The sequence below is a fragment of the Eptatretus burgeri genome, chromosome 6 (assembly GCF_056783735.1).
Source record: "Eptatretus burgeri isolate ZD-2024b chromosome 6, Ebu_testis_v1, whole genome shotgun sequence".
Classification (NCBI taxonomy): Eukaryota; Metazoa; Chordata; class Myxini; order Myxiniformes; family Myxinidae; genus Eptatretus; species Eptatretus burgeri.
Genome location: NC_140966.1, coordinates 104,964,377 through 104,984,377, shown reverse-complemented (window position 1 = coordinate 104,984,377; position 20,001 = coordinate 104,964,377). Strand labels below are relative to the sequence as shown.

Here is a 20,001-nt window from a genome sequence, read left to right as displayed (position 1 = left end):
AAATGCATCGAATATAAATTCACCCAAGTAGGTCGATCAGAAGACCGAAATGGAAAGAATAAGCGTCCAAGTCAATGGAAGTACCTATCTGCATACTCAGGTGGTTAGCCACCAAAAATAATCAAAATGATTCTCATTAAAAAACACATTGCAGTGCAATATTGAAACACAATTGTTAACAAGAGAGAGAATTGCATTGCAATACATGTGCGCTACCGATGTGATATTTTCTTAAGTCCAAAAAGGGTAAAACTCGGTGAAAAATTGACGAAACCTCCTGAAACTCGAACTTGTTCTGTAACTTATCACAATAAAGGGGGCGGGGGGGGGGGGTACCAAGTTTCAGTTGAATATGTTAAGGGGTATGGGGAAAAAAGTCTGAAAAACCACAAGTGGGACGGATGGACAGACGGATGGGCAGTGAACCTGTAGTCCCTTCTGGTGAAACTGGTTGGGGACTAAAATAAAACACTGCAACATTCATGGCTCATTGACATCATCAGATCATCACAGTTCTGGTCAAAGGGAATATGGGTACTGGTACTTGACTGTTTGGTAGGTGGAGTTCACTGGTCTCTGTTCAGCTGTTTTGTCGATACTCATCCTTGGATTCCCAGAGCATGGAACTTCCTAGAGCAATGCAGAACCTGTCTGTTTGTCTGTCTGTCTCTCTCTCCTCTCCCAATCTCCTCTGCATACCCCCTCTCTCCTCCTCTGTCCCTTCTTTCTCCTCTTCCCCTCTCTCTCTCTCCTCATGATGCAATGCAAGCCTTCAGAGTAGATACTTTACAAAATGATGACACATCCTGGGTCGTCTTGCCTAATATTATGGTATGGGAGCTTCTCAAGGATTTGATAAGTCACGTGACGCCATGATGTAACACAAATAACCTATAGCAAGTGAAGTGCTACTTGTGGAAAGTAATTTATCACTGCTCCATGGATTGTAATGTAGTATGTTGTTACAGGAACTATATCCATGTAAGAGCCTCAATCAGAGGCCATTTCAAGCCTTCAGCACTTGCTGTTTGAGTGACGTAAACATTATACAAGATCTCTGACTACATTTCCCCCCATGTAAGCGACATATTATCATCAGTTTTGATCCAGATCTCGGCACTACCCCGATCCAGACAACCCCCTTCCCCCTATCCAGCCACCTCACTCCCATCTCCATAGAGCTCACTTCAATTTGTTTGCGTTTTGGTGGAAAGGCAGCGTTAAAATGAGCGCACCGTGCATTCAGAGCTCCCGGCACGGCGCACACAAAGGTGAGTGCACGGCACGTCCGTAACGCGCGCGCCCCGCACAAAGGCCGAGAGGCCTGACCAACCTCCCTCACGCCTAATGAGTGTAAACGCTCGAAAACAAAGATTTCCTTCCCTAGTGATGTCAATGTACAACTGAGATTGCCACAATTCCTCTGGGAGACCGTTCTCCTCTTAACGAGACTCTGCTGTACATGAAGCACCGGTTTATAGCTTTATAGCCATGGAGGCATGGAAAGCTCCCATATGGGACTAAATTCATTTAAGATTTTATTGTTGTCCTTATTGACAATGAAAACCCTTTGGACCAATACATACACCATGAAGAAATAGGATGGACCTCCCTACCTCATTGCTATCCAGGCTCTAACCCTTTTATTTGTCTGTGATGCAGCCATAACTCATGGTCATCATCCTCAACCAGGAGATGAACGGTTGAATTAATTAATTACTTGTCAGTTTCAACTTTGCAACATGCTGACCTCTTTCATCCCGTTAAGTCGGGTGCCCTTTGGGTTCTGATCTGCCGAAGTACTTTTCATCAGGGTTATTCTCAAAGTGTTAATGGTTCCTTTGGGAATGTCAACAATTGTGATGGACCAGGTTGTCTCCAGGTGGTGATTCAAAACATGACCTCCAGCATCCACATTCAGTTCTTAAAAAAATACCGATATATAATAATGTTTTGATTAATTTTCCACGAAACAACATCGTTTTCAATCATCCACAATGCATGAGGACACTCACAATAGTCCAAGTAAGGCCAACGTTTGAGCTACGACTACTGTTCGGGAAAGACACAATGGGATCCTTAACGTCCACCAACGATAGCGTAGGGATGGGACACCCAGTTTAACATCCATCCGTGGGATGACATACTTGGTGATATGAGTAATATGACGCAATGCCTGCAAAGCACCAATCCAGCAGTTCATAGTCGGGTCGGGAATCTAACGTCAAACGAGACGGTTCAGAGTTAAGTGATCTGTTACATCGATCCTCCCAAGCTCATTTGTCTTTTCTCCCCCGATCTCCTTCATCACCATCCACTCAACAGTGGACGTAGATTATCAACAGACTACGTAATATGTCGACTATCCCTTATTTCACTACATTTTTGAAGCACCACTCATGGAAGATTGACTAAATCATGAAATAAAAATGCACATCGTCTAATTTATAGCATGTGAGACAGCTTGCATATATATATATATATATATATATATATATATATATATATATATATATATATATATATATATATATATATATATATATATATATATATATATATATATATATATATATATATATATATATATATATATATATATATATATATATATATATATATATATATATATATATATATAGTAAGGCCATACTCGCACTTCATTACATTTGGATGACGATGTTTTGAAACTCAGGACTCAGTGTTTTGAAAGACCATTGAATGCAATTGGCAATATCCCAACAGACTTTTGAAAGAATAAGACTTCCATCGCTCATTCTGACATTTGAAAGTTCTCCGTACCATTGTAATGTCGCTGGAGTCGAATGCGGTTTTGACGCGCGACTGTTTTCCTTCTCGTCTTCTGCATACAGGTTCAACACAAGACTTGTTAAAAACAAATCATCAAACGCAGCGTTCACCTGCAAATCTACATACATGACAAAGAAAAAGTTTTTCATGCTCTCCTAAACAGGTGTCCAAAGATTTGAAGACAAAAAAGCACGCTTTGTGGCGTTTCCTCGACTCACGCTCCTCCTCGTTTGAGAACGAGCCCAGAGGACTATGGGGACTCGTGTAGCGACTCCGGGAGTCGCTCTCGCTCAGGCAGCGTTCGATCCAACTCTCTGCACGCGGGAGGCACGGGACACAGTACAACGATCAATAACCTGATCTTATATCTCTTGGATCCAAAACTTGCTACTTTTGAGCGATTATCAATGAAAGAGCCACATATTGCTTTGCTTTCAGGTCAATTAGACACCATGAGGAGGTGCAAGTCTCACTCTCCATTTGACAGACAATGGTTGGTGTGAACACTTTGCAGAGACCTCCGGAGGTTTAACGTCTTTCGTGTAATTGAACCAAAAATGCATACAACCGCACTCAACCACAACCTACCTGTAGTTTCATCACCACAGCTTCCTCACATATCCGCGTTGCCATTACCGCTTCCAAGAAACTTCACATCACAAGCACTATTTCCACATGCAGAACTTCATATATGAGCACCAATTCTCAACAGTCGCATGACCACCATTTCCATAGAAGCCGATAACCAGCTTTTTCACATAACCCTGTATCCACCACTTTATCATTAGATAACAACCAGCACGTTCACACAACCTCTCATGATAACTGCCCCTTACCAAAAAATCCACAACGACTGTTAAACAAGCCCAATAAGTGTAATGCTATGTGCAAAACTATAATCACCACCTACACACAAGCCGACAATCACCACTTCTGCAACTCTGGAACATATAGTGCCATGGCAGGGAAGGGTGGTGAGAGGGCAAAAGGTGTCCCCACAATCATGAAGGTCTTGCATGGACCAGTGACATGGGGCATGGATGTTCATCTGATGTATTGGAGTTTTCAGCCAGTGTCGCACCTGCTTCATTCCCAGATGTGTAACCTTCCTAATGCCAATGCAATGGAAGCCTTGTTTGTTTGTTTTTTGCTTTGCCCTTCTGAAAACCTTTTCACTGACCATGCAGCGACCTCTACAACTACCGCTTCCAAGTGATTGCTTGATGTAGTTCACCAGTTAACACTGATGAACCTGTAGTGTGACGGAGTGGATAGTTGCGATTTTGCTACCGATTGTGTTACTCAGCACATGCTCACTGACTATTCGTCCAGTCTGTCCATAAACATCAGCGAAACCATTGCCATGGTCCGGCCATGAAAGAATAACAAACAAACACACAAACACTTGAAATATTTTAAGATCACAGTATTCAGCTATACTGTGAAGGTTCCTCTTTAAGTACAGTATGCTTGGCAGGTTAATATAGAGGTTGAGGTTCGTGTAAAAGTTGAGCCAAAAAGGATGTAATTCAACAAATGGACAATAGATGCGAAGGAGTAGATGGAAGAGGGAGATTTAACAGACCCAGGGAGATATTTCCACTGGTGAGAGAAAAGCAGGACAAAGGAGAGGAGGTGGTTGAAAAGCTTTGGCTACCAAAGGAGAAGGGTTAAGACCAATAGTAATTAAGAACGACCTTATGTACACAATAGAAGGGAATAAGAGTCAACCACAATGAGTGGACCAGACCAGGTATGGCAGGCAGATTATCTCCAACCGAAAGTTCATTCATGAGCCAACTGCATTTGTTCAGACAAATGAATCATGACATGAAAGTTCTCCTGAAACCAACTCGACTTCTTTAAGCTTCAAATCCAAATCCCTAATATTCTGTGCTCATGCTTTGAGCTGGATTTGAATTCACAATCTCTGGGATGCCATTTCAGTGTCCTCACCAATGAGCCACCAGGGTTCTCCATGGCACTTGGAGGATAAAACGGAGAATGGATGGATTACTGGATGATTTGAGATAAATAACCATCAACACAGAGCAAAACCTTTGTTATGCAGCCATGCCCTGTGCCAAAAATATGCTCTTGTTGGACATTACGAAAAGTCCTATAATGACTGACTGCAAACTGATCCCGAAAATCTTTAAAATGAACCATAAAAAATCTCTAAAATTAATCCAAAAGTTTTGAAATGAGTCTAAAAATCTCGAAAATAAACCTGAAAACATTATACTGAACATTGAAATCTCTTAAAGGAACCTGAAAATCTCTCAAACGAACATTGAAAATAGTTTAGCTGATCCTGAAAATCACTAAAATTAACTTGGAAATCTTTAAAATGAACCCAAAAATCTTTAAACTGAACCCGAAAATACCTAAAATGAACCCGCCAAAAAGGGAGCCGAAAACCTTTAAACTGAAACTGAAAATCTTTAAACTGAACTCGGAAATATCTAAAAGCAACCTGAAAATCTTTAAACAGAACACAAAAATAGCTAAAAGGAAGAAAATATTTTAAGATAAACCCTAAAATATTTAAACTGACACTGAAAATCTCTGAAATGAACTTGAAAATCTTTACACCAAACCCAGAAATATATAAAAGGAACCTGACAATCTTTAAACAGAACCCAAAAATATCTAAAAGGGACAAAATATTTAAAATGAACCTGAAAGTGTTCAAACTGCACAACAAAGATCTCTAAAATGAACCCGAAAGCCTTTAAGCCGAACAAAAAATGGATTCTGAAAATTTCTTAATTCTATTTCTACTTTTTCCATTTTAATTTTCCTGAAAACTTCTGAAAACAAGAGACCGTGAAAACCTTCAAACCGAACCCGAATGTTTTTTTTAACTGAACCCAAAAATGTGTGCTATGTGTGGAAACAATTTCCGAGTCACCACTTTACACGTTTTCTTCGCTTAATTTTATCATTGTCCTTCACAACATTGTTCTGTATATTCCCAATTCAGATTTTTCTTATTATTTTTGATAGTTCCCTGATTTTATTTAAACTATTTAAACACCATCTTCTCATTGTGTCATTGTGTGTTGGCATTTCCCTCCCTATACCTTTAATTGAACTACACTACCGGTCAAAAGTTTTAGAACATCCCCATTTTTCCAGTTTATACTGAAATTTAAGCAGTTTAATGTTTCAATGTCATCTGAAATTATAGCATAGAAAAAATAAACAATTGCAGGTAAAAAATAAAATCATGGAATCGTTTTGTTGAACAAAATTTAATCTAACTTTTTGACTCATCAAAGTAGCCACCTTTTGCAGATATAACAGCCGAACATACTCGTGGCATTCTTTCAACAATGGAAATCAAATATTGTTCGGAAAGTTCTTCCCAACACTGTTGCAGAAGTTCCCACAAACGTGTTGCACTTGTAGGTTGCGTTGCTTTCACCCTTCTGTCCAGTTCATCCCAAACCAGCTCGATGGAGTTTAAGTCTGGAGACTGTGCTGGCCATTCCATGATTTGAAGCCTACCGTCTTGTTCTTTTCTTCCTAGGTAGTTCCGACATAGCCTGTAGGCATGTTTTGGGTCGTTATGTTGCTGCAGGATGAACTCCTGACCAACAAGGCGTAGACCAGAGGGTATTGCATGGCACTGCAAAATGCTGTGGTAGCCCTTTTGGTTCAGGGTGCCGATCACTCTGTGCAAGTCGCTGATTCTGGATTCAGCAAAAGAGCCCCAGATAATCACGCTTCCTCCTCCATGTTTGACAGTTGGTGAAACACACTGAAGAACCATCCTTTCGCCTATTCAACAGCATACAAAAACCCTGTGTGATGAACCGAAGATTTCAAATTTTGATTCATCGGTCCATAAGACCTTCAAGTTTTCAGTAGTCCACTGGCTTCATGGCCCAGGCAAGCCTCTTTTTCTTATTTTGACATCTTAGCAATGGCTTTCTTACTGCCACTCGACCTGTCAAACCTGCAGCTCGAAGTCTTCTCTTCACAGTTGAAACTGAGACTTCCATACTTCGACCAGTGTTTAGCTGTGCTTGAAGCTGCTGTCCTGTGAGCCACCTATCACGCAAGCTGTTGGCTCTCAGAAACTTGTCTTCTGATTGTGTTGTGGCTTTGGGTCTGCCAGACCTCTTCCTGTTAGAGTTTCCTCCAGTTTCCATCAGAGTTTCCTTGGCTTGCTTTGCAATTTCTCTAAAGGAAAGACCTACACTTTTAAGGGTTATAATGGTCTGTCTGTCTGCCTTTGTTAATTGTCTTTCTCGCCATTATCATAGCAGTATACTACTTCCTGCAGTGCAATATTGTCCAAATAATGCTTCAGAGGGTGTCGCAATACAGTCTTTGCAACTAATCAACAAAAGTTGGGACACCTGTAGGAATTGTTTGCATAAACTTTCAAGGCTTAATTTACTTCCATTGCTGCAGAACAGCTGCAGTTGCTAACCCATTACTTGTTCCCTGAAAAGGGCCATTTTTTAACAACTCTGAAATTTACATTTTTTTCAGTTTTTGGTAACCTAAACTATTTTTTTTTTAACCTCTGGCAGTTTACCACTTAGCCTTGTACCATTTCAGGTTATTCACTGGACTTGAACTGCTTAAATTTCAGTAAAAACTGGAAAATAGGGGTGTTCTTAAACTTTTGACTGGTAGTGTACATATAGATATACTGTAGATGTGTATGTGTATATATATATATATATATATATATATATATATATATATATATATATATATATATATATATATATATATATATATATATATAATGGTAAAAATGATTCAAAATGGGGGAACATCAGAACAAACAATAAACAATATTATAAACAGTTCAAAATGAGGGGAAAGTCAGAAAAATACAATAAATCATGGCATAAACACTTCAAAATATGGGGATGTCAGAATAAAACAACAAACAATGTTATAAATGGTTCAAAATGTGGAGAAGGCAGAAAAAACAATAAACAATGGTATAAACTGTTAAAAATGGGGGAAAGTCAGACAAAAACAATAAGCAATGTTACAAACGGTTCAAAATGTGCGGAAAGTATAAAAAATATGAAAGTAATGAACAATCTTATACATTCTTCAAAATGGTGGAAAATTAAAAAGAATATATATATGTTTATATATACATATATACATATATATATATATATATATATATATATATATATATATACATATATACATATATATATATATATATCTTCTTCTTCTTCTTCTTTCGGCTGCTCCCGTTAGGGGTCGCCACAGCGGATGGATCATCCGTATGATCTGCATAGTGATTTGGCACATGTTTTACGCCGGATGCCCTTCCTGACGCAACCCTGGTCGCCTCTTACGACACAGGGATTTGGTACACTTATTTTAACCGGGGTATACACCGGGCCAGTATACTGGTACTCATTTCGCCGACCTCGGAAGGATGACAGGCTGAGTCAACCCCCTGGTGTATTAATTCAGTGGCCCAACGGGGCTTGAACTCAGGACCTTTTGGATCCCAAGCCGCTGCCCTAACCACTGCGCCAACACTAGGATATACATATATATATATATATATATATATATATATATATATATATATATATATATATATATATTTTCTTCTTCTTCCTTCGGCTGCTCCCGTTAGGGGTCGCCACAGCGGATCATCCGTATGATCCGCATAGTGATTTGGCACATGTTTTACGCCGGATGCCCTTCCTGACGCAACCCTGGTCGCCTCTTACGACACAGGGATATATATATATATATATACATATACATATACATATATATATATATATATATATATATATATATATACATATACATATACATATATATATATATATACATATACATATACATATATACATATACATATATATATATATATATACACATATATATATATATATATATATATATATATATATATATATATATATATATATATATATATATATATATATATATATATATATATACACACTAGTAGTAATGCCCGGCGTTGCTCGGGCTAGCAATAAAGCCCGGTGTTGCCCGGGCTTTCTTGCAAATTTCCTGAATAGCTGTTAGCGATTAGGGGTTAGCGGTTAGGGGTTAACAGTTAGGGTTAGGGTTGCAGTTATGGTTAGGGTTAGCGGTTAGGGTTAGCGGTTAGGATTAGGGTTAGCGGTTAGGGTTAGGGTTAGGGTTAGGGTTAGCTGTTAGGGTTAGGGTAGCTAACAGTAACCCTAACACTAACCCAAACCCTAACCCTAACACTAACCCAAACCCAAACCCTAACCCTAACAGCTTGGCGTAGCAGAGGTAAACAGCGCCCAGGGCAAAGTGGAAATTTGCGTCCCCCGTAGGCCTTAAACTTGAGTGGATTTGAATGGAAAATCCCATAAGGGATATCGATTTATCGATTTTTTCGAATATCAGAAGTGTTATGGAAATTTTTTTATAGCCAATGACCTAAGTTGGACCAAAAGCCATAATCGTACCGAATTTGAATGGAATCAGTTGGAGTTTGTGAAAATGCATCAAAACGAATTTTGAGGGGCCTCTTAAGGAAGACAATAATATTGTTGTGGTTACCAAATTCGCAAACCACCATTCAGGTCCCTTAGGTGAGATATCTCGGTAAGTATATGTGTAGTTAGGCCCAAACCCGTTGTCTAGTGGGAATACATGTCATTTATGCGGGCTGCGACTCTTCAGGATAGCCGTTTTTCTTTTACTATCTTTATTTTGGACCAACCGCCATTGTTACCACCACCAACCACAACATCAACCACCCACCGCGGCGCCGCTTCACGTCACACCTCGCAACCGTCGCATCGCCACCGTTCTTGCGCCGCTTGTGGGTACCGGTGTTGGACTCGTGCAGGGCGCGCGCCGAACAGCGTGTCCAAAACCATGGATTTTCCGCTCCAAAAACGGATCAAAAACGACACACGCCCACTTTTGTTCCGTCCAATCGGTGAGCGAGGGGCGATTTGGCCCCGCCTCCAGGGCGTTGGAGGGCGGTCGCTATATGCAAATTCATGGATCAAAATGCATTCACGCCCACTTTTTCTCGGGCCAATGGGGAGCGAGGTGAAAGGTCGAAGGCAGGGGGTCAAAGGCGAAGCCACGGGGCTGATATAAGCGGCCGCGTTCGTCAGTAGAGCGGAGTTAAGACTTCGCAGTCGGTGGAGTTGGGAAGAGGAAGAATTGGTTGTTGGTCGTCGTCGTCGTCGTGTGCGTTGGAGTCGGAGCGAAGAGGACGGAGCTGTGGAGAGGCGGCGAAGGCAGACGAGGGGGTGCTCGCGTCGTGCCGGGAGCTGCACACCAGGGAGGCCGACGGCGCGACCTGGTCGAGGTGGAGACGCTCGTCGCGGGACTCGAGGCAGAGTAAAAATCCTCCTTTCCCCCGAGCATCAGCAACCCCCTCCTGTTTCCCCCCGCGCTGAGATAGTGCGACCAAGGGGGCCCCCTTCCCACCCCCTACCAGACACTGTCCGCGAGGCCCGCGGAGTTGAGGCACCATCGCCGCTTCGCGTCTCATCACCAGACGGGTCGGCCCGACCCGGTCTCGGCCTCAGGCCCGCCTCATCCTTGAGGGTGTTCTTTTTCTTGGTTTTGGATATGTGTTGTCGGCACCGTCTGTGAAGTAAAATTGTATAAGTGTTGCCGTGTGCTCGCGTAATGGGTATTAGATCTGCATTGTCGCATTTGCTTTTTGTGTAAAATTGCATTGTGTTTCTTTTCCTTTTCTATGTGCTTTTGGTGGAATTGAATATGTGTGCTTTCCGTTCATCGCGAATAAATGTGCTTTGTGTTGAACTGTTTCCCGCTTCGCTTCGTCATTTCTTTCATTGAATCCTCATCTTGCTTCACGTAAAGGGTTGGTAGTGGGCTGAATACGCCCGATAATTAATCGAACCGTCGAGGTCGACGAATAACACCGCTCGGTTATCCCGATAGTACGGAACGGGTCGCTTAAGTGGCCTGTGTCCGAAGTCGACCTGCGGCGAGGTGCGATCGCCCGGTCTACCCTCCGTGTGGGTACTTAGGTAGGTCGAATTTGGCGAGCAACCCTATCCCACGCGGGGGCTGATTGGCTCGATCGCGGTGAGACCGAAAGGTCCACCCGTGACTGGTTCCCGGCGTTAGTCCGAGAGGGTCACGACTGGATTGTCCGTCCGGTGGGCGACGTGCCGCGATTCGAGTTACGTGGCCGTCAGCACGCTGGCGGGCGCGAATCTGTAACAATATCATTAGTATATGTGCCAAATCTTGTTTCATTTCATGCAGTAACAAAAATCTGATGGTGGAACAAAGAAAGGGGCGTGCCGAAATATTAATGTAGATATATATATATATATATATATATATATATATATATATATATATATATATATATATATATATATATATATATATATATATATATATATACACACATACCGTTTATATTTGTACATATATCCGGATCCAGTATGCAGATCCAGATATGAAGTTTATTTAATATTTTTATCTGAATTTTCACTATTGAGAGATGGACCTAAAAATGATATATAGCATGATATCTCAAAAAGTTGGGGACAGATTCGGATGAAACTTGGTGGTCAGGTTGGGTGTGTTGCAAGGACGAATTGTTTAGATTTTGGTGAAGATCCGAATCCGGATCTGGATCCAAGAATTATTTAACTTTAAAGTGATTCTTCACCATTGAGAGATCGGGCCAAAAATTATATAGTACTCAAAAGCATATTTCAAAAATGTATCGGGCTCGATATGTTCTCGTGGTTCAGGCATTATGTGGTGGAAGTATGCGCTCCACCGAGTGCCCTTCTAGTTTATTGAGCGTTTTCTCGCTATTTAACATTATTTCTGGCTTTCTTGTTTTCAGACTTTACACTGCTACTTATCATTGCTCCTGACCATTTCATCTTTTTTCGGACTGGTTGTATTCCTTTTTGTCTGTTGTCATTTCTGACCCTTCACCCATTTTGGACCATTTGTTCCTGTTGTTCTTTTTGATTATTCCTCCATTTTAAACAGTTGAGATGGCTGTTTCCGACTTTTACCATGTTTTCTAATGTTTATACCACAGATTGTCCTTTCTATTTCCCCGTATTGAGTTGTGATTATGTTTATTTTGTTGTGTTTGTGATTATTCCCCAGTTTTGGACCGTTTATTGTTGTTTTTGACTCCCCCCCCCAACTCTTCCGTTATTTTTGACCATTTATGTACTGTCACTTCCCCACATGTCGTGAAAGCAGGGTCAAACAATAAACTCACTCTGTCTGTCAAACAGCCATCAGTCTATGATTGGGGAACTGCTGAATTTCAAAAAAAAAATAAAAATTTGAACACTGTAGGACATGAATCAGAACATGAATCGGAACACAAACCTGCAGTTTAGCAGTACTTCGACTGAATTTGGCAAATTTTATGGAGTTATTTATTTATTGTTTGAACTATTTTGAACAGTTTATGCCATTTATTGTTTTTTCTGACTCCACCCCTGCCCCACCCCCCATATTGTAACGTTAATAATGTTGTTTGTTGTTTTTCTTGACTTTCACCCCATTTGAACTGTATATAATGGTGTTTATCCCCTATTTTTTACTTTCCCCAATTTTGAATCGCATTTCCGTTATTTATTTTATTTTTACTTCACCCATTTTGAATTGTATATACCTTTATTTAGTGTCTTTTTTTACTTTCACCAATTTTGAACCACATATAAGGTTGTTTGTTGTTTTTTATTATTATTTTTTTTTACTTTCCCCCATTTTGAACTGCTAATAGTTTTTTTTTTTTTTTTTTACTTTTCCACCATTTTGAAAATTTTATAACATTATTCATTGTTTTTTTATATTTTACTTTACCCACATTTTGAACCATTTGTAACATTGCTTATTGTATTTTTCTGACTTCCCCACATTTTTAACAGTTTATGCCATTGTTTATTGTTTCTGTCTGACTTTCCCCCCATTTTCAACCATTTATAACATTGTTTGTTGTTTTTGTCTGACTTTCCTCCCATTTTTAGGTCATCTCTACCGAGATGACCTAATAAAGCCAGACCAAATGTCCGTCCGTCAACAATTTTTCTTTCCAATCTTGATGAAACTTAGTAAGTGGGTAGAGGTCGATGAGTGTTGCACAACGATATAACGTTTGTCCGGGTTCAAGGTCAGGGTCAAGGTCACAAGGTCACGCAAGTTATAAAAATCGCCATTTTCAAAATCTATCTCGTCTGCCATTCTACAAGATATTCGGCAACTGTTTATTGATTATGATAGTAAAAAATATTATCTTGTATCTAACCAGTCAGATTTTTGAATTTCCTTCCCGTTTGATCGTCACGTGATCTTGAAGATGGCCAAAAACGCCAATGCGATTCGCAAAGAAGGAAGGAAGGAGAAATGAAATATAAATATAAAACACATTTTTCTTCTTCTTCTTCTTCTTCTTTCGGCTGCTCCCCTTAGGGGTCGCCACAGTGGATCATCCGTGTGATCCGCATAGTGATTTGGCACAGGTTTTACGCCGGATGCCTTTCCTGACGCAACCCTGGTCGCCTCTTACGACACAGGGATATGGTACACCTATTTTAACCGGGGTATACACCGGCCCAGTATACTGGTACTCATTTCGCCGACCTCGGAAGAATGACAGGCTGAGTCAACCCCCTGGTGTATTAATTCAGTGGCCCAACGGGGCTTGAACTCAGGACCTTTTGGATCCCAAGCCGCTGCCCTAACCACTGCGCCAACACACCAGGCTATAGTATAAAACACATTTTTAACCTTTTATATTTATACGTTTTCTGCCGAAGGTGCAAAAGTTTCAAAACCCGAAATGTAAACGTCGGCATTTATTTTCAAAATATAATTTAGTGCGCGCACGCCAAAATGCCGAGTCATCTTTAACCAAACTGCGCAGTTCGAGCTGCGCAGTAGAACTGCACAGTAGTCTTCGGTCATAACTGAACATTGAGAATTTGTGGTATTATAGAGATGACCGTCACCCCCACACGGGGGTAATTTTGAATGATTAATCAGTTTCTTTTTCTGACTTTCCCCCCATTGGAAACATTGTTTATTGTTTTTGTCTGACTTCCCCCATGTTTTGAACCATTTATACCATTGTTTATTTCTGACTTTCACCACATTTTGAAGTTTTTACCATTGCTTGATTTTTTTTCTGACCCCCCCCCCCCACCATTTCTAGCTTTGTTTTTTGTTTTTCTGACTTTCCCCCCACTTTGATCCGTTTATACTATTGTTTATTGTTTTTGTCTGATTTTCCCACAATTTTGAACCATTTATACCATTGTTTATTGTTTTTGTCTGACTTTTCCCCCATTTATACCATTATTTATTGTATTTTTCTGACTTTTCTAACCATTTATACCATTGTTTATGCATATTTTTCTGACTTTCCCCCAATTTTGAACCATTTCCAACATTGTTTATTGTTCTTGTCTGACTTTCTCCTCATTTTCATGTGTTTGTGCCATTGTTTATTGTTTTTCTGACCCCCCCCCCCCAACACCATTTTCAACCATTTCTAGATTTGTTTTTTGTTTTTCTGACTTTCCCCCCACTTTGATCCGTTTGTACCTTTGTGACTTTCCCTCAATATTGAACCATTTATACTATTGTTTATTGTTTTTGTCTGACTTTTCCCCAATTTTGAACCATTTATACCATTGTTTATTGTATTTTTCTGACTTTTTTAACCATTTATACCATTGTTTATGCATATTTTTCTGACTTTCCCCCAATTTTGAACCACGTATAACATTGTTTATTGTTTTTGTCTGACTTTCTACCCATTTTCATCTGTTTACACTATTGTTTATTGTTTATCTGACCGCCACCCCCCCTCATTTTCATCGATTTATAGTTTCGTTTTGTTGTTTTTATGACTTTCCCACATTTTGAACTGTTTATAACATTGTTTCTTTCTGTCTCCCACCCCCCCCCACCCCATTTTGAACTGTTTATACCATTGTTTATTGTTTTTTTCTGACTTTCCCCACATTTTGAACCATTTATACCATTGTATATTGTTTTTGTCTGATTTCCCCACAATTTTGGACCGTTTATACCATTGTTTATTGTTTTTGCTTGACTTTTCCATAATTTTGAACCGTTTATACCATCGTTTCGTGTTTCTTCCGACTTTCCCCCAATTGTGAACAGTTTGTACCATTGTTTATTGGGTTTTTTCTGCCCTTCCCCCAATTTTGAACCATTGAGAACATTTTTTTTCTGACTCCCCCCCCACCCCCATTTTGAACCGTTTATAACATTGTTTTTGTCTGACTTTCTCCCAATTTTCATCTGCTTATACCATTGTTTATTGTTTTTCTGACTCCCCCCCCCCCATTTTGATCCATTTATTCTTTTGCTTAATGGGGTTCCTTTTGACTTCCACCATTTTGAACTGTTTATAACATTATTGTTTCTTTCTGCCTCACACCCCTCCTCCCCCACCCCATTTTGAACTGTTTATACCATTGGTTTTTTTATGACTTTCCCCACATTTTGAACCGTTTATGCCATTGCCTGTTTTTTTCTGACTCCCCCCCCCACACACATTTTGAACTGTTTATAGCATTATTTATTGTTTTTTCTTATTTCCCCCACATTTTGAACCATTTATGACATTTGTTGTTTTTTCTGACTTTTTTTTGTTTTTTTTAACCATTTAAAATTAGTTTTTTTTCTGACTATTCCCACTAATTTATACTTCTGTTTATATTGCCTTTTTCTCATAACTATCACTCTTCCTGGAAAAAAGAGCAGGTGCTTTTCATGTTTTTCAGAACGGTCTGGATCGATATCTCTTAGCTCATTATTTTGTTCAGAGGGTGCTTTATTTTCTTTAGTAAACCTGTGTCTGCAAACGCATAAATTTATCCATTTACCCAAACCCGTATGACATATTAATTCACATTATTATGCAATAGATTTGCTATTATTTCCGTAGCAACTTGTTGAGCATTTTTTAATATTTTCTTGAAACAAATCGTGAATTGTTCTACGGTTGCACTTTTCATGTGATGCTTAATTATTCAAAAGTGTACGGACGGATAATGTTGAGGGCAGGGTTGCAAGTAGAACTTATGAAATGGGGACCAGGAAGGGGTCTCACAAAGGGAAGCAATGATGAGAAAGAGGCTCCACTTATTGCGCTCCATATTGTGGGTAAATCTGAAGCCGTTTTTCCTTTTCTTTTCAAAGCAAAAGTTAAAGTGAAATAATTGTCTTGTTCTAAACAAAGCAAAACGTCGTGCTTCAAATCGGTGAATGATATACAGGCATGTGGAAGAAGGGGCTGTTTGGGGAGGGTGGTGGGGGCAGTCCTACAGAGTTGCGTGTTGGTAGGAAATGTGTTTGGGAGGGAAAGTGTAAGTGAGAATGGCATGTGATTGAATTCGTAAAAACATTTACGATTAAATGAAAGCAATGGTGTTGCACACACCACACATCACACACGATTAAACTCACAACGAAATTGGATGGGGTTGGGATTTTGGGATTTTCCGTTTAGACAACAAGCATTCCCGCATGCTCTCGTAAAGATCATTGAACACAAGGCGTGAATCGGACGTGCAAATCGTGACGTCCACGGTCCATGACACAAAATGCAACCGCATGCAACCTTTCCATCGCAATGATGCCACCGCCCTTCAGGAAACCGCCTCCGCAACGCGCAAAGTATTTTAATGAATTTGCTGGCAAGTGCGCTAAAGGCAATGCGCGTCCCGTTGCACTTTCGAACGCTCTTTGCTTGAGGAAGTGATTGATTCTGTGAACCGAAAACCCAAATGAACAGCCTGAAAGTGGCGCCTGTGTAAACGCTCGCCGTAATTTACGCGGCCACCGAGGGTCGGAGCGACACTCTGCCGCGACCGCCGCATTCACACGAGGCCTCGCCCCCACGGCGCCCCGGCCGGGACGCGGCTATTGTTTAAAAAAGGTCGCCCTTTATCTGTGCTACCACGTAACGCACCTCCCTCCTCTAAACCCCCAAATGAACCCCTCCTTCCACCACACACTTTCACTCTCCTAAACCAGTAAAAACTTCAGCGGCTCATTCTCCGACCCCTCCGACATCGCCCCCTGCCTAGTCTCCCGTCACACCACCCCCACCACATGCCCGGCCTTTGTGTCGGAACTTTTTTTCTGGCCGCCGTGTCCAAGGCAGCCGAATGCAAAGCAAATCATATTTCTCTTCCTTCGATCTGTTTCGTGCACAGCTCGAGCCGTCGCCGCAGCAGTACCGGCGATGCTGGTTGCGCATTACCCGGGATTGTGTGTGCAATCCACGCACACTCCATTGGGACAAAACACTCGATTTAACACTCAATGAGAACACAGATTGGGGACCGAGAATCTGTACTCACAGCGCGTGTTGAACCACTTTCGCTCACTTTCTCTGCGGTTTAATCGTTAACCACCATTGTCTGCTTTACCGCATTTAACGTTTTATCACATTTTGTCGATGTAACCCCCCGGGCTCTTTCGCAGCCTCCCCCCCCCGCCCCCCATGACCTGAATCCCCCTGCAGACCCCGCAGTGAAACTCTCGAGGCAGAAAACCAATCAGGCTTTGTCCACCCAAAGGCGTTTCGTTAAATAGTCTCATTTACATCCAAAAGTAAACTTTATTCGTCACAGAAAGGAGGGAGTGAAAAGGGAAGGCCACATGACGTTAATCGATATTTTGACAGTGATTTGTATTATCGAGTTAAAATAATCAAAGTGTTCCACGAAACAATGATTCACGTTATAGTGTAGAGATGAAGCAATTTAACTAGAGGTAATCAATTCGTCTCGAATTGATCGATTAGCATACACAACTGACTCGTGGTGATAACCATTATAGGATGATCATCATCCTATTGCCTTTCGACACACAATATGGGAATACCTTTACCCCATTTATTGAACTCGCTCATTAAAATAATCGATTCACACATTTACAACAAAATTGTTTACTTATCAGGTTACCAACACATATATATATATATATATATATATATATATATATATATATATATATATATATGTACACATCAACACATTTACTAACACGTTAGTTATTCTTATGCCGTAACTTACATTTACTAATGCACACCTTCCACCGACTCGTGATCGATTCACATATACTCAACCAGCGAATGGATCGCCGATTGACACGTTTAAGCAACATATACTTACACATCTTCACCGAGTTATAATCGCACCACTGCACCCAACGCAACCACACACTTTACAAAATCATCATCAAACAAACGCACTCCAAAATAAACGGTTGCTTGACATGCCGCATCGTCGCATCGCGCTCGCCCGATCTTCATGACGAAGCGCAAAAATGCAGCGAAACTTTGTCGCCAGCGTGTCTCAAGTTTTCAAAGGTATTTCATGAATTGGGGAATTGCAAAAGTGGGGGGGACAAAAATATGAATAAAATTAAATAAATGGCAACCTTTACGCTAAGTTTCGATCACGGTGTTACGACCTCGTGTATCGCGATTATAAATGTTGCATGAACACCTGTTACACATAGAAGGAAGACTTCTGTTCCACCTGGAGCGTTCGCTCAAACTTCGATTTTTACGCAATTCTCTGGAGGAGAGTAAATACCAGAACTATTTACGTCCGAATCAGAACTAAAGTGACTTTTGTACGTAAATGAGATTTCTTGTTGGATATTTTAAGATAACCCCCCCCCCCCAAACACACACACACACACACTTTTATACTAATATTGTTAGCCGGAGGCTTGCGTCACTCATTATCATCACGTGATGAGTGATTTGCTCCTTACGCGTGCAATTAGATCGATGTCCGAGTCCGAGCCTGCTTGCACTCAGACGCACAGGACACGAGGCAGACACGGGTGCAGACGTGACCAGCCTTTAAACGACTCGGGGAGACTCCCGTTTCGTTGTGCTGGGATGCCAATCGCAAGGGGCCCGTCGTGGGACGTGGGTATCGACCTCGGACGCGCGAGTGTTCAGAACTTTTATTATTTATACTTTGATCACTTCGGGACCAAACGATCGCATGGTCGTACAGCTCATCAAGCGGCGCATCGAGCCGACTGGAGATGTTCTCGTATATCCTCTCCATTGGGAGCCGGACGTCCAGCAAACGGACGGCTTGTGATGGGACGTGCGTCGAAGTAAAAGTTTGGGTCCAATTGCGCAAATGGTTCCACCGGCATCTAAGACATCCCGGGCGCGACACCGACCTGCAGAGTCCATCTCGGAGTCCACTAGCGCGCAATGCATGCTGGGTCCATGCGATAGCTCTCCCTGTCCGCAGTGGTTCCGGCCGCGGTCCGGCCCGAGAGACTCGTGAGATGTCCGGACGATGGAGAGGGCTCCCCGGGGCTTTATACGGAAAAGCCTTGCGGCTAAGGAAGGGGCGTTGCTTTATATTGGGGGGTGTGGGAGGAGGAGGGGAGGTTTGAGAGGGTTGCGCTCAAACTGGTAGTTTCAGTAGACCCCAGCCTTCACGGCCCACCTCCTCCACCTCCCCCCCTCCACGAGAATCCCGTTCCCCCCTCTCCCAATGATGAATGACTCTCACATGTTGATGCGGCCAGCGACCAAGGCGTCTATTGTGCTTCGCGTTTTGAATAAGAAAAGCCGAAGGCTCTTTGATATATACGCGCAGGATTCGCGCCCCCTCCCTCCCGCTTTCCTCGCCGCTTTCCCGGAGCATTATAAACGTTTTCTTATTTAAACTTCCCCCGGTCGCCTCATTATGACCGCCTTAATGAAAATTGGCTGAGGGCGCTGAATACACGTTAGCGGCTAATAGCTTTAATCACTTTGGATGCGCTTTCTAACTCACGCAGGCGGCAGTAACGACGACAGCGCAACTCGAGTCGGCTCGCAGAGGTGGAAACGCGCACACAGCCCGGTATTCCGGCCTGGACATCAAGCGCACTACACGGGTTTTCGGAACGCGGAGGGATCGCAAAACAAGCTTTTTTACATCACGCACAATATGGCGCATGTTCCTAATATCGTTTGTTTTTTGAAAAAGGGCACCTGATATGGGTCGCTCAGAGCATCGTGTTTCCCATCCAGCAGAGTTCCATCACACGACGGTATAAAAGCTCAAATCAGCAACCGATGCTGGACATGCATAAATACATACTCGTATCCGATCCGTTCCCATCCGATCCACG

At 41.5% G+C, this 20,001-nt stretch overlaps 1 protein-coding gene across 3 annotated transcripts in view; it reads right to left on the bottom strand.

Annotated features, from left to right (window-relative positions):
• Nucleotides 1-19,196, bottom strand: part of RFX4 (regulatory factor X4) — a 183,855-nt gene extending 164,659 nt beyond the window's left edge. For 2 of the 3 annotated variants that reach the window (XM_085886538.1, XM_085886539.1), the window contains exons 1-3: nucleotides 19,054-19,196; nucleotides 3,030-3,125; nucleotides 2,803-2,863 (exon numbers count right to left, since the gene is read on the bottom strand). In XM_085886538.1, coding sequence (XP_085742664.1) covers nucleotides 2,803-2,863; nucleotides 3,030-3,125; nucleotides 19,054-19,093 — 197 coding nt within the window. In that variant the 5' untranslated portion in view covers nucleotides 19,094-19,196. Of the gene's footprint in view, nucleotides 1-2,802; nucleotides 2,864-3,029; nucleotides 3,126-19,053 lie in introns of those variants that run through there. The other variant, XM_085886540.1, reaches the window with a different exon arrangement.
• Nucleotides 19,197-20,001: the final 805 nt, after the last annotated feature.